At 37.7% G+C, this 16,529-nt stretch overlaps 1 protein-coding gene across 3 annotated transcripts in view; it reads right to left on the bottom strand.

Annotated features, from left to right (window-relative positions):
* Nucleotides 1-16,529, bottom strand: part of HCFC2 (host cell factor C2) — a 47,892-nt gene that overhangs the window by 14,613 nt on the left and 16,750 nt on the right. For all 3 annotated transcript variants that reach the window (XM_082636686.1, XM_082636687.1, XM_082636688.1), the window contains exons 8-10: nt 13,075-13,242; nt 12,486-12,538; nt 1,877-2,054 (exon numbers count right to left, since the gene is read on the bottom strand). In XM_082636686.1, the coding sequence (XP_082492812.1) occupies nt 1,877-2,054; nt 12,486-12,538; nt 13,075-13,242 (399 nt within the window). The remainder of the gene's footprint in view (nt 1-1,876; nt 2,055-12,485; nt 12,539-13,074; nt 13,243-16,529) is intronic.

Genomic DNA, 16,529 nt, shown 5'->3' with positions numbered 1-16,529 from the left:
ACAGTTAAGTTCAAGGTTGAACCTATCTTATCCCCAAATCTGTTCTTGCTCCTGTATTTCCTATCTTGATGAAGAGTATCATCAACAACTGAATGTCCAACCCAGAAAACTGGGAGTCATGTTCAACTCATTTTTATTTCTCATATCTAACCAGTTTCCAAGTCTAATAGGTGCTGCTTTCTAAAGGTCTCTGAACTGATATATTCTCTCCTCTCCAGCCCACCCACTGCTTTGGTCTCTATGCATCTCTTGGAGTCCTAAAAGAACCTCCTAACGAGTCTCCCAACCATTTCCTATTATAACTCTTCCTGATGGTGAGGCTAGAATGTCCTTTCCAAAATAAAAAACAAAAACTAATCGCGGGGCTTCCCTGGTGGTGCAGTGGTTTAGAAACTGCCTGCCAATGCAGGGGACACGGGTTCGAGCCCTGGTCTGGGAAGATTCCACATGCCGTGGAGCAACTAAGCCTATGCGCCACAACTACTGATACTGAGCCTGTGCTCTAGAGCCCGCAAGCCACAACTACTGAGCCTGCATGTCACAACTACTGGAGCCTGTGCACCTAGAGCCCATGCCTGCAACAAGAGAAGCCACCACAATGAGAAGCCCGTGCACTGCAATGAAGCGTAGCCCCTGCTCGCCGCAACTAGAGAATGCCCACGTGCAGCAACGAAGACCCAACGCAGTCAAAAATAAATAAATTTTAAAAATTAATTAAAAAAACACAACTAATCATGTCACTTTCACTTTTGAAACATACAAAAAAAAAAAAAAAGAAACATATCAGCTACTCCAACCTACAGAGAAAAAGCACAATCTCCTCTTGTTAACCTGAAATTGGGTAACCATTCATTCACACATTTGAATATCTACTATGTGCCAGATACTGTCATTGTACAACCACTCTTGTTCCTCCATTTGACTAATATTAATTTTATCCAAACTGCCTTACAAGTAGGATTCAGAGTATATTAAGATTCTCAAATCTCAAAGCTCATATTTGTTTTCAAGAGTATAAACTTCTTTATATGATAGACATAGAAAATCACTATAAAAAAGAAATTTAAACTGACGTCCAAAACCAAGCTTTTATAATTTTGCCCAAATGATTCCCTTATATCAGAAAATCAACAAAACAAAAGTGCTCTCCTCTTCCACAAATAATAAAATTAGAAAAACTATAGGAAATTATTTTCCGTGAATATTTTACGGTCCTAATTTTTTCAAATTAAAAATAAAACCACATATTCCTATGTCAGGGATATATCAGAATGAGATTTATAAAGTAATTTTAGACAATGAAATCAGAGGCAACACTTAATATATCTTGAATGGTATCAGAATATTCAAATTAAATACTTTAAAATATAAGGATCACCAAATTACAAGCTGTACCATGAATTCAACAGGCTAATCAACAGTTTCATAAATGAACTACCTTTCTGAGGATAATCCAGTTACTTGGTAAACAAATATTTATTTATTAAGTGATTACTATTTACCAGGCATGAATCTGGGTGCTGGAGAACTTTATGTGAACAAGATAGACAAAATCCTGGCCCAAAATAAATTACTTCAGATAGTTATAAGTGCTAGGACAACAGGGTAATGGAACAGTGATACTGAACACACTGGCCCATCTCAAATGGAACACAAGAGCTCACCTCATTTAAATTCTGTAGTTAACAACTAATCTTCACTATTCAGGTAAGTTCTTGCTCGGTATCTTGACATCATTCTAATTAGGGTCAATATGGTAGGTATATATTATATTTTGAAAATGGATCCAAACCATATAACATTTACTTTTTCAAAGACTCTAAAATTTTCTACCATTATTATAAAAAGCTTAAGATTTAGAATGCCATCTTTATACCTTCATTTTTCCTTAGCATATCCACCACACAACTGTTATGATTAGAAGCGTTAGTTGCCAAAGATGAATGTAAAGTGGCATTAGAATCAGTTGATGCTTTGAGTTCTGGTTTGTTTTTCAGTGAAGTTCCTTTCATAGCTGGATGTTCAGATTTTGCACTGTTCATTGTATCACTGATCTACAAGAAATAAAATAATTTATTGTAGCAAGTAATGTTCAATTAAATAGAAATACATGTAAAAAACAAGCAAAATAATTTACAACTTAAATGTTTTGAAAATAAATTTTCCAAAATACAAAACAGTTTAAATAATATTCTTAATTTGTACAGGATTATTCTTTAAATTTTATAATAGTTTAAGAAAACAATTTCTTTTCATTTAATATTCATTCTCAAAAGACCAGTTCTGAAAGGAAAAGGGGAAAAAAAAATCTACATTTTTACAAGTGGTAGTTAGTATTCAAGTAAATACATATGTAACGTAGGTGACAACACCCAAGATACTGAATTTAACATTCAAATTTTCTTAACAAGATCAGACATGTACACTAAAGATTTTACGACTCCTAAGAGAAAAATCTCAGTTATATGAAACCTTCAAGCATACGAATTATTCTATATGACTGAGTTTTCCATATAGACTTCAAGAATTAATACATACATATCAATATTCTTCACCATTAAACATTCTAGATAGGAATCTTCCTAATTACATTTCTGTTTGTCTTCTTAAAGACACTATAACAAACACATTTAAACCTTCTGATAATTCAAATCATCAATGTGAACATCAGTTATTATATAGCAATAATTATAGGTCTACTGAACCATAAAAGTGATCTGGCTTCATTCAAAGACCCCAATATCGTTGCCTCTTTTTCGTTACATGTTTTTTGTTACTTTTCTGTCTCCAGCTTTAATGTCAATTATAACTACATTATCAATGATAATTTCTCATAGCTCTAAGGATACTTGTCCATAATATGCCCTCTACTTCCCTTCTAATTGATGGTGATTGTGCTACCGTTAATAAATGATGATGATGACAGCCACAGCCATTAAGGAGCATTATACTATGTGATAGGCCTTGTGCTACATAGTTATAATGTCTGTATCTCATTTAATCTTCATAAGAATTCTATAAATTGGATAATATCACCCCTGGCTTACAGACGGAAAAAAATGAGACTCAGAGATCTTAAATAACACACCCAGGGAGCCAGCAAGTAGCAGAGCTAGAATTTGACCCTAAGTTTATTTCACTACCAAGTCTCCATGTTATACTATCTGGGAAGCACAGTAAAGCGAAGTGCAAGAAATAAGGAATGCCTTTATAAAGCAGAAAAAGCTAAAGCTAAGAGCCTGTAGGTGGAAAGTCACTGAGAGGTGAACCGTTTTTGCTGAAGAGCCCAGAAAGGCTTGGAAATTGGGGGCATCAGGTTCTTTGGAGGCTGAAGTGCAGAGTGCAGAACACCAGAGGACCATCATACGGAAGACTATATAAAAAGTGTCTGCAGCCCCAGCTCTGCTCTTCCAGCATACAAAGGCAGACAGATTCCTCACCTCCATTCGAACTGAAGAAGGGAGATAGGTAGAAAGATTAAAATGGGAGTCTCTGGACCGTGGTACAGAGTCTTTCTGGTGAGGATGGAGGAGGGGCACCGATACTGAAAATGGGGATTAAGTGAAAGTCTGCATAGTGAACAGAGAGACACTGCCCTCTCTACATTAAGCTCCCAGAATACTGAGAGCCAGGCTTAGAGCCCTTAAGCAAGAGGTTGGAGAAGTCTCAGGGGAAACCCACTGGTCCACAAGATAAGATACTGATATTTGTGGATCCTCACTCAAAAACCCTCATTAAGGTCTACTAATCAAGCACGCCCACAGGCACAGAGCTGCTATGGTCTGAAGGTCTGTGTCCCCCACAAATTTATATGTTGAAACCTAACCCCCAAGGTGATGGTACTAGGAAGTAGCTTTGGGCTGTGATTAGTGCCTTATAAAAGGGGCCCAAGAGTTTTGTTGGTTATTTTTAAAACAGATTGTGCTAGACTGTTTTCCCAAAAACTTGAAAAATTCACAAGTGGATCAGCAGTGCATGAGCACCCCCTTTTCCTGATGGTGAACGCCAATACTGTGTGGCTGACAGGGTCTTGGCGCTCCAGCTAGGTGTCAGGCCTGAGCCTTGGAGGTGGGAGAGACGAGTTCAGGACACTGGACAACCAGAGACCTCCTGACCCCATGTAATATCAATCAGTGAGAGATCTTGCAGAGATCTCCGTCTCAACGCTAAGACCCAGCTCCCCTCAATGACCAGCAAGCTCCAGTGGTGGACACCCCATGCCAAACAACTAGCAACCCCACCCATTAGCAGAGAGGCTGCCTAATATACTAACTTCACAGACACCCCAAAACACACCACTGGATGTGGTCCTGCCCACCAGAAAGACAAGATCGAGCCTCACACACCAGAACACAGGCACCAGGTCCCCTCCACCAGGAAGCCTACACAACCCACTGAATCAACCTCACCCACTGGGGGCAGACACCAAAAACATGGGAACTACAAATCTGCAGCCTGCAAAAAGGAGAACCCAAACATAGTAAGTTAAGCAAAATGAGAAGACAGAGAAATATGCAGCAAATAAAGGAGCAAGGTAAAAACCCACCAGACCAAACAAGTGAAGAGGAAATAGGCTGTCTACCTGAAAAAGAATTCAGAGTAATGATAATAAAGATGATCCAAAATCTTGGAAACAGAATGGAGAAAGGAGAAAATACAAGAAACGTTTAACAAGGACCTAGAAGAACTGAAGAGTAAACAAACAATGATGAACAACAAAATAAATGAAATTACAAATTCCCTAGAAGGAATCAATAGCAGAATAACTGAGGCAGAAGAACGGATTAGTGACCTGGAAGATAAAATAGTGGAAATAACTACCATAGAGCAGAATAAAGAAAAAAGAATGAAAAGAATTGAGGACACTCTCAGAGACCTCTGGGACAACATTAAGTGCACCAACATTCGAATTATAGGGATCCCAGAAGAAGAAGAGAAAAAGAAAGGGATTGAGAAAATATTTGAAGAGATTAGAGTTGAAAACTTCCCTAATATGGGAAAGGAAATAATCAAGTCCAAGAAGTGCAGAGAGTCCCATACAGGATAAATCCAAGGAGAAACACGCCAAGACACATATTAATCAAACTATCAAAAATTAAATACAAAGAAAAAATATTAAAAGCAGCAAGGGATAAACAACAAATAACATACAAGGGAATCCCCATAAGGTTAACAGCTGATCTTTCAGCAGAAACTCTGCAAGCCAGAAGGGAGTGGCAGGACATATTTCAAGTGATGAAAGGGAAAAACCTACAACCAAGATTACTCTACCCAGCAAGGATCTCATTCAGATTCGACAGAGAAATAAAACCTTTACAAACAAGCAAAAGCTAAAAGAATTCAGCACCAGCAAACCAGCTTTACAGCAAATGCTAAAGGAACTTCTCTAGGCAGGAAACACAAGAGAAGGAAAAGACCTACAATAACAAACCCAAAACAATTAAGAAAATGGGAATAGGAACATACACATAGATAATTACCTTAAATGTAAATGGATTAAATGCTCCAACCAAAAGACACAGGCTCGCTGAATGGATAAAAAAACAAGACCCATATATACGCTGTCTACAAGAGACCCACTTTAGACCTAGGGACACATACAGACTGAAAGTGAGGGGATGGAAAAAAGATATTCCATGCAAATGGAAATCAAAAGAAAGCTGGAGTAGCAATACTCATAACAGATAAAATACTTTAAAATAAAGACTATTACAAGAGACAAAGAAGGACACTACATAATGAGCAACGGATCAATCCAAGAAGAATATATAATAATCGTAAACATTTATGCACCCAACATAGGAGCACCTCAATACATAAGGCAAATGCTAACAGCCATAAAAGGGGAAATCGACAGTAACACAATAATAGTAGGGGACTTTAACACCCCACTTTCACCAATGGACAGATCAACCAAAATGAAAATAAATAAGGAAACACAAGCTTTAAATGATACATTAAACAAGATGGACTTAATTGATATTTATAGTACATTCCATCCAGAAACAACAGAATAAATTTTCTTCTTAAGTGCTCATGGAACATTCTCCAGGATAGATCATATCTTGGGTCACAAATCAAGCCCTGGTAAATTTAAGAAAACTGAAATCATATCAAGTATCTTTTCTGACCACAACGCTATGAGACTAGATATCAATTACGGGAAAAAAAACTGTAAAAAATACAAACACATGGAGGCTACACAATACGCTACTAAATAACAGAGAGATCACTGAAGAAATCAAAGAGGAAGTAAAAAAATACCTAGAAACAAATGACAATGAAAACACGACAACCCAAAACCTATGGGATGCAGCAAAAGCAGTTCTAAGAGGGAAGTATATAGCAATACAATCCTACTTCAAGAAACAGGAAAAATCTCAAATAAACAATGTAACCTTACACCTAGAGCAATTAGAGAAAGAAGAACAAAAAAACCCCAAAGTTAGCAGAAGGAAAGAAATCATAAAGATCAGACCAGAAACAAATGAAAAAGAAATAAAGAAAATGATAGCAAAGATCAATAAAACTAAAAGCTGGCTCTTTGAGAAGATAAAAAAAAGTGATAGGGCTTCCCTGGTGGCGCAGTGGTTGAGAGTCCGTCTGCCAATGCAGGGGACACAGGTTCGTGCCCCGGTCTGGAAAGATCCCACATGCCACAGAGTGGCTGGGCCCGTGAGCCATGGCCGCTGAGCCTGCGCGTCCAGAGCCTGTGCTCTGCAACGGGAGAGGCCACAACAGTGAGAAGCCCGCGTACCGCCAAAAAAAAAAATTGATAAACCCCTAGCCAGACTCATCAAGAAAAAGAGGGAGAAGACTCAAATCAACAGAATTAGAAATGAAAAAGGAGAAGTAACAACTGACACTGCAGAAATACAAAGGATCATGAGAGATTACTACAAGCAACTATATGTGAATAAAATGGACAACCTGGAAGAAATGGACAAATTCTTAGAAAAGCACAACCTTCCGAGACTGAACCAGGAAGAAATAGAAAATATAAACAGACCAATCACAAGCACTGAAATTGAAACTGTGATTAAAAACCTTCCAACAGGGCTTCCTTGGTGGCGCAGTGGTTGAGAGTCCGCCTGCCAATGCAGTGGACACGGGTTCGTGCCCCGGTCCGGGAAGATCCCACATACCGCAGAGCGGCTAGGCCCGTGAGCTGTGGCCGCTGAGCCTGCGCGTCCGGAGCCTGTGCTCCGCAACGGGAGAGGCCACAACAGTAAGAAGCCCGCGTACCACAAACAAACAAACAAACAAACAAAACCTTCCAACAAACAAAAACCCAGGACCAGATGGATTCACAGGTGAATTCTATCAAACATTTAGAGAAGAGCTAACACCTACCCTTCTCAAACTCTTCCAAAATACAGCAGAGGGAGGAACACTCCCAAACTCATTCTACGAGGTCACCACCACCCTGATACCAAAGCCAGACAAAGATGTTACAAAATAAGAAAACTACAGGCCAATATCACTGATGAACATAGATGTAAAACTCCTCAACAAAATACTAGCAAACGGAATCCAACAGCACATTAAAAGGATCATACACCATGATCAAGTGGGGTTTATCCCAGGAATGCAAGGATTCTTCAATATACACAAATCAGTCAATGTGTTACACCATACTAAGAAACTGAAGGATAAAAACCACATGATAATCTCAGATGATGCAGAAAAAGCTTTTGATAAAATTCAACACCCATTTATGATAAAAACTCTCTGGGAAGTAGGCACAGAGGGGAACCTACCTCAACATAATAAAGGCCATATATGACAAATGCACAGCCAACATCATCCTCAGTGGTGAAAAACTGAAACCATTTCCACTGAGATCAGGAAGAAGACAAGGTTGTCCACTCTCACCACTATTATTCAACATAGTTTTGGAAGTTTTAGCCACAGCAATCAGAGAAGAAAAAGGAATAAAAGGAATCCAAATCGGAAAAGAAGAAGAAAAACTGTCACTGTTTGCAGATGACATGATACTATACATAGAGAATCCTAAAGATGCTACCAGAAAACTACTAGAGCTAATCAGTGAATTTGGTAAAGTAGCAGGATACAAAATTAATGCACAGAAATCTCTTGCATTCCTATACACTAATGAGGAAAAATCTTAAAGTGAAATTAAGGAAACACTCCCATTTACCATTGCAACAAAAAGAATAAAATACCTAGGAATAAACCTACCTAAAGAGACAAAAGACCTTTATGCAGAAAACTATAAGACACTGATGAAAGAAATCAAAGATGATACAAACAGGTGCAAAGATATACCATGTTCTTGGTTGGAAGAAACAACACTGTGAAAATGAGTATACTACCCAAAGCAATCTACAGATTCAATGCAATCCCTATCAAACTACCAATGGCATTTTTCACAGAACTAGAACCAAAAATTTCATAATTTGTATGGAAACACAAAAAACTCTGAATAGCCAAAGCAATCTTGAGAACGAAAAACAGCTGGAGGAATCAGGCTCCCTGACTTCAGACTACACTACAAAGCTACAGTAATCAAGACAGTATGGTACTGGCACAAAAACAGATATATAGATCAATGGAACAGGATAGAAAGCCCAGAGATAAACCCATGCACATATGGTCACCTTATCTTTGATAAAGAAGGCAAGAATATACAATGGAGAAAAGACAGCCTCTTCAATAAGTGGTGCTGGGAAAACTGGACAGCTACATGTAAAAGAATGAAATTAGAACACTCCCTAACACCATACACAAAAATAAACTCAAAATGGATTCGAGTCCTAAATGTAAGACCGGACACTATAAAACTCTTAGAGGAAAACATAGGAAGAACACTCTTTGACATAAATCACAGCAAGAGCCTTTTTGACCCACCTCCTAGAGAAATGGAAACAAAAACAAAAATAAACAAATGGGACCTAATGAAACTTAAAAGCTTTTGCACAGCAAAGGAAACCATAAACAAGACGAAAAGACAACCCTCAGAATGGGAGAAAATATTTGCCAACTAAGCAACTGACAAAAGATTAATCTCCAAAATATACAAGCAGCTCATGTAGCTCAATATCAAAAAAAAAAAACCAACCCAATCCAAAAATGGGCAGAAGACCTAAATAGACATTTCTCCAAAGAAGATATACAGACTACCAACAAACACATGAAAGGATGCTCAACATCACTAATCATTAGAGAAATGAAAATCAAAACTACAATGAAATATCACCTCACACTGGTCAGAATGACCATCATCAAAAAATCTACAAACAATAAATGCTAGAGAGGGTGTGGAGAAAAGGGAACCCTCTTGCACTGTTGGTGGTAATATAAATTGATACAGCCACTACGGAGAACAATATGGAGGTTCCTTAAAAAACTAAAAATAGAACTACCATACAACCCAGCAATCCCACTACTGGGCATATACCCTGAGAAAACTATAATTCAAAAACAGTCATGGGGGGCTTCCCTAGTGGCACAGTGGTTGGGAGTCCGCCTGCTGATGCAGGGGGCGTGGGTTCATTCCCCGGTCCGGGAGGATCCCACATGCTGCGGAGTGGCTGGGCCCGTGAGCCATGGTCGCTGGGCCTGTGTGTCCGGAGCCTGTGCTCCACAGCGGGAGAGGCCACAACAGTGAGAGGCCCACGTACCGCAAAAAAAAAACAACAAAACACTCATGGACCAACATGTTCATTGCAGCACTATTTACAATAGTCAGGACACAGAAGCAACCTAAGTGTCCATCAACAGATGAATGGATAAAGAAGATGTGGCACATATATACAGTGGGATATTACTCAGCCATGAAAAGAAACAAAATTGAGTTATTTGTAGTGAGGTGGATGGAGCTAGAGTGTGTCATACAGAGTGAAGTAAGTCAGAAAGAGAAAAACAAATATTGTATGCTAATACATATATATGGAATCTAAAAAAAAAAAAAAGGTTCTGAAGAAGCTAGGGGCAGGACTGGAATAAAGACGCAGACATAGGGAATGGAGTTGAGGACATGGGGAGGGGGAAGGGTAAGCTGAGAAGAAGTGAGAGAGTGGAATTGACATATATACACTACCAAATGTAAAACAGATAGCTAGTGGGAAGCAGCCACATAGCACAGGGAGATCAGCTCGGTGCTTTGTGAGCACCTAGAGGGGGTGGGATAGGGACAGTGGGAGGGAGACACAAGAGGGAGGGGATATGGGGATATATGTATATGTATAGCTGATTCACTTTGTTATATAGCAGCAACTAACACAAGAATGTAAAGCAATTATACTCCAATAAAGATGTTAAAAAAAAAAAAGTGGCCCAAGAAAGATCCATTGTCCCTTCCACCACGTGAGGACACAATGAGAAGTCAGCAGTCTGCAACCCTAAAGAGGTTCCTCACCAGAACTCTACCATGCAGGCACCCTGATCTCAGACTTCCAGCCTCCAGAAATGCAGGAAATAAATTTCTATTGTTTATAAGCCACCTAGGCTATGGTGTTTTGTTATAGCAGGCCAAATGGACTAAGGCATCTTCCAAGCTCATTTTTAATGCCTCACTTAAACATGAAAGGATAGCCAAGCATCACCAGACATTTGACAACAGCCTCTATCATGGAAGTCCAAGACCAAAACAGATTTTTTTAAAAGGAGCTTGAAAAAAAGAAATAATGTTGCAAGCAGAATATAACTCCATTTTTTAAAAAAAAGCATAATTCTTGAAGAGATAAGGGACAATATTACATTTATGAAGCAAAAATAAAATGTCATAAAAGAAATAAAGAATAAGAGCAGCTTTTTAGAGATTAAATATGTGGCTGAATATATTTTAAAATTGCATAGAAGATTTATAATATAAATGAAGAAACTTTTCAGAAAGCAGAACAGACAGAGGAAAGATAGAAAATAGAAAATAAAAAGTAAACTCAGAGGATTAGTTCAGGAGGACCGTCGTTCAATCAACAGGAGTTTCCAAAACAGAGAAAGAGAATGTGGAAGGAGGAAGGAATCAGTAATGAAAGCCATGAGTTTCCAGAATGACGTGGCCCACTGACCGCACAGCACAGCGAATGAAGCAAAGACACACACGCTAAGGTACATCACTGTTGAAATTCCAGAGAACTGGGGATTAAAACAAAAAAATTAGGTCACATATGAACGATCAGGAATCCGAGTGGCAACAGACTTCTTAACACCAACACTGAATGCTAAAAGACAGTAGGAAAATGCCTTTCCATTGCTAAGGAAAACATTTCCAATATAGAATTCTATAACGCAGCCAAGCTACCAATCAAATGTGAACAGAGAAAAGGCATTTTCACATACGTAAGATCTCCAAAAGTTTACCTTTCATAAACCCTTTCTCAGGAAACTACTGGAGAATACCAAGAAAGAGAAGGAAATGAGACCAAGAAACATGGACTCTAACAGAGAAAAGAGGTAAAAGAAACTTCCAGTATGAAACAAATGGAAGTTCTAATCTGACAGCTGAGTAGCAGACTTAGAGAAGAATTAGTACAGACTAGAGCATCAAGACAGAGGCCCTGGGAGGAATGGTTCCAGGGGCAGGGGGTGGTGAAGAAAGAAAAAAGAGACTACCTTATATGTCTGAATATTTTGAGAGGAGTTTTATTATTTTATCGGAGAATCTGAGTATTAATTAATGATAGGCAAGAAGAAAACCAAGCAAATGAAAAAGTGAGGCAGTTAACAATGCCAAGAAAAACAAAAAATTACATGAAGAAGGAACAATGCTCACAGCACACTACATGGCTCACCTATGAATATGTCATCATCACAATGTAAATATCAAATAATGATTCAACTAAAAATATTTAAAGGATGTGGGACGAGGAAGGGGAGGAAATGGCAATATTATAAGAGATCATAAGATCTTCATCTTCCATTACTAAAGACAATTGACCTAAAACTAGAAAGTCAAGAAGTGGCAGCACAAGGATTTTATTTAAAAGCACAAAGGTAGATACCAGAAGAGAGCTAAACTATTTGAAAGTAGTTGTTTCTAGAGGCAGGATCAAGGGCAGGTAGGAGCAAAGCAGGAAACTATTGCTCTTCATTATAAACCTTGTAGTACCACCTAAATTAATAAAAAAAACCCAAACATATATATATATGTATATACATACACACACGTCTATATACACACGTATATATGTGTGTATGTGTGTGTCTTAGCCTCTGATACTATGTGTAAGGAGACTTCCACCTCCTGGCCAGGGGTTCTTAATCCAGGCTACTGTCACAGTGATATACGGAGCTTTCCTTAAAAACAGTTACCTGGGCACCATGTTAAGATTCTGCTTCACTAGATCTGGGGAAAGGCATGGGAATCTGTGTTTGTTTGTTTGTTTTTTAATCTCAGAGGCGACTGTGATGTGCGGCCATGGTTGAGAACCCCTGTCCTAGGGTAGTATGCTAAAAATATGAATAAGAATCGGGACTGTAACCATAAACATTCATTTACTGTTCAAAGGTTTCCAACTTACACTGTTAGGAATGATGCTATTACTGCCTTGTCGGTGTGGGTCCATCCTGACTCCTGTAGGAATGGGAAAGTTCAGACTGATATGCTCTAAATTAGCTTCAAGAAAATACATTACAATCAAATATTTTTAAAAGTTACATACTAAAGGTTTAAAAAGTAGCATATTTATCAAAGTTTACCTGCTTTCTTAACAGTCTGCTTAATAGTTGACTGAAATCCTTTTTGGAAGAACATGTAAAATTAAATTTGCTTTTACTTTCCAAGTGGCTGTTGGTTAAAAATACTTTTGAAAGGAGCTGAAATATTTATGAAAACTAATTAAAACCATCTCCTGAAGTCAAGCAGCATATCAGATTAAGAAAGTACATCAGAATGAACTACAGAAAAAACATTCTACCCTACATGTCTATGTGTTCTACTACATCATAATGGTAATACAGTCAAGTTTCAGAGTCGAAACATATTTTTCAGGCAGGAAACATCATAGAATAGAATTTCTTAAACCAGGTCTAATCACAGGCTTTTCTACACTATCTTTTTTTTCGTGAAGCATACGAGCATACACGCTTTAAGTGTGAAAATTATGTTACCTTGCATATTTGGTGTTGCTGAAGAATCTGATGACACAGCTTGGTACGGCAAGTCTGTATTCAACTGCAAAAGATAGCCTTCAACGGTAGGCACTTCATCCCATTTGACATGAAAAGAGTTGGTAGTGGCTTTGATCAGTTGTACTTGTGATGGTGCTGGCGGTTTCTCTAAAGAACAATATTGGTATTATGTATTAAAGTTTCAAATGTATCAATAGTTTGCCTATATAGCTTGTGGACCTGGAGTTCTGAAAACATCAGCAACGAACATTTCATCTGTTTACTAAGAGGAAAAAGTTACTCAAATAAACATAGCGATAGTAGGTCAAATGAAAATAATTTGGAGTTCTGATTTTATTTATTTATCTAATTCCTTGTATGAATAAATCTATAAACAAAATAATTTAGTTCCAAGCTGAGTCATCAAATTAAAAAAAATATTTAATCCTAGAAGTGTGGGGAACAACCAAGTACTTTATAGTTACAGCTATGCTATTTTACCTTCTTTGTAAGTTTTTAATTTTATGACCCAATTTTGAGTCAACAGCATACATGTCAGAAATACTGCTAATATTAGCAAAAATGATTTGGACATGATATTTTGGAAAAATTTCTTTGAAGTAACTTCTTTGAAGTTAATATCTTCTTATCAAAACCTGTGCTAACCAGGGCTTCCCTGGTGGCGCAGTGGTTGAGAGTCCGCCTGCTGATGCAGGAGACACAGGTTTGTGTCCTGGTCCGGGAAGATCCCACATGCCTCGGAGCAGCTGGGCCCATGAGCCATGGCTGCTGAGCCTGCGCGTCTGGAGCCTGTGCTCCGCAATGGGAGAGGCCACAACAGTGAGAGGCCCGCGTACCGCAAAAAAAAAAACAACAAAAGAACCCCAAAAAACTTGTACCAACCAAAACAGGTAATTATTTTGGCATAAAATATTACCAACATTTCTAAAACAATAACAATCATAGACTATTAGAACTGGAAAAAAGGACCTAAGATTATTTCTACAATATCCCTGTCTTCTTTTTGTTTACCTGTCAAATTAGGGAACTCACAAATCCCAAGGCAGTACACTCCATCTCTGGACAGTTATATAAGAAAATGAATTTTTCTAGTGAGTTGAAATCTCTACACTATAATTTAATCTTTAGAGAACAAGTCTAATATCTATCTCTTTGTATCTTTTAGAGTAGGGGTCAGCAAACTATGGCTCATGGGCCAGATCCAGTCTGTGCCTATTTTTGTAAATAAAGTTTCACTGAAATATAGCTATGCTCCTTTGTTTAGGTATTGTCTATGACTCCTTTTATGCTACAGTGGTAGAGGTGAGTAGGTATAACAGAGACCTTATGGCCCACAAAGCTTAAAATATTTACTCTCTGGGTCTTTACAAAGCAGTCTAATGACGCTGTTTTAGAGGATAATTAAGCCTAGTTCCTCCAACTATTCCCATGTAAATTCCTCCACGATCCTATTCACAATCCAGTTTATGTTTTTCAAAGTAAGGCAACCCATACCTGAACAAAAACAGAGAATAAGAAGACAAGTCCAGGAGGTACACCACCCACATAACACAAGTTACATGAAGAAAAATAGAGAAAACAGAAGTTGTGTAAATCAGTGAAATAAACTGAGAATTCCCACAACTGAAGAACATGAGTTTCCAGACAGAAAGGGCCCACTGAGTACTCAACACAAGGGATTAAAAACAGACACACAACAAGACACATCATCATAAAACTTAAGAGCGGTAGGGACAAAGAAAAAGTCCTAAAAGCTATCAGGGGAAAGGTCACATTTAAAAGGACCAAAAATCAGAAGTGGTTTAGATTCTCAACAAAAACACCTGAAGTTTGAATATAATATAACAACTTTCAAAAAAATTTTTTCCCAGCTTTCAAAATTCTGAAGGATAATGACTTCTAATATAGAATTCTATTTCTGCTCAAACTGCCAATTCAGTAGGAAGGAAGACTGAACTTATTTTCAAACAATGCAAGATCTCAAAATAAGTTTATCACTTATGCACCCTTTTCCTGGGATGTGTTCTACAAAAATGAGGATGTAAACTAACGAAGGGAAAAATATGAGATCCAGGAAACAGGGAATCCAGCACAGGTGAGAGGCAAAAGATATCCCCAGAAAGATGATGAAGGGAGACTCCAAGATGATAGGTGTGTTCAATTTGTGGAAGGCAATCATCTCAGATTGCAGGAGGAGAAATTTCTTCAAGATGAGGAAATTTGATAGAATATCTGATGCATCTAACCATAATGAGAGAAGATTTAAACAAATGAGAGCATAGATTGAATTAGTGGTAAATACATACAGATCTAAAACAAACAAAGTGACCATTACTAATCGATGGCAAACAAAAAATATTCACAATTCTACATAGCTCACCTGTGAATAGCATTTATATGGTTATAATGTAAACACTGAACACTCATCTAACAAAATTATGGTGTAATCAATCATACTCAGAGAGTAGGGGTTAGGGAAGGTGCATAGGAGAGAGGTGAGGAGTGGTGGGAAGAAGAGAGAAATCCTTAACTTCCACGGTAGAAAGTGAGCATATTATGCCTAAACTGAAAAAAAAAAAAAAGTAACATACATATTCATGTTATATGGAGAATTGGAAGTAAATACCATAAGAACTGTTTAACAGAGCTGAAAGCACATGCTTGTGAAGCAAGGAAAATGGGAGGAAAGTGTGAGCAAAAGACTGCTATTTTTCATTAAAAAACTTATGGAAGTATATTAATCTTTATATGAACTCAAATGCACAAAACTTAACTAAAAGTGAAGAAAGGCAAGATGAAGAACCCTACCCCCCTCCCCTGCCCAAACTGAGGCCAAGTTATCACAAGGAAAAGCAAAATCTAAATTTTGCCTTCATGATTACTTTTAGATAAATATTCCTGTCCACAGCCTTTTATGGAAAGGTTTATGGAAAAACTGGCCATTCAGAGACAATGATTTTTAATCTTTTAAAAGTCACAGATCTCTTATAGAATCTGGTTAAAGTGACGTATTTGCTACTGAGAAAAATTTATATATGCACATTTTTCTTCTAATCTCAGAGACTGATTAGAAGCTTGTCCTTGGACTTCAGCTCATAATTTCCAATTTCAAAGATGAATCAGTTAAGTTCAATTTTCTATATTTTTTCCTACTTGTTAGTATGTACTTCTTGCATAGAAAGCATTTAGTCTCCAACTTAATTGTTCCATTTATTACTTTTTCAAGTATCTTAATTTTAAAATTAAACTTTCTACATTATAAAAGCGATGCATGCTACTGTAGAAAATACATATGAGAGAGAAAACCTTTTAAAAAATGTATAATCTCACCTCTTAGATAATACTTTGGTACACAGTGTATCCTTCCAGATTTTTCTGTTTATACACTTAAAAGAAAAACCGGAGGGCTTCCCTGGTGGCGCAGTGGTTAAGAG

Source organism: Mesoplodon mirus (assembly GCF_964341445.2).
Source record: "Mesoplodon mirus genome assembly, chromosome: 11".
In the NCBI taxonomy this organism is placed as follows: Eukaryota; Metazoa; Chordata; class Mammalia; order Artiodactyla; family Ziphiidae; genus Mesoplodon; species Mesoplodon mirus.
The sequence above is the reverse complement of the archived record's forward strand: the minus strand, read 5'-3'. Positions and strand labels throughout refer to the sequence as shown.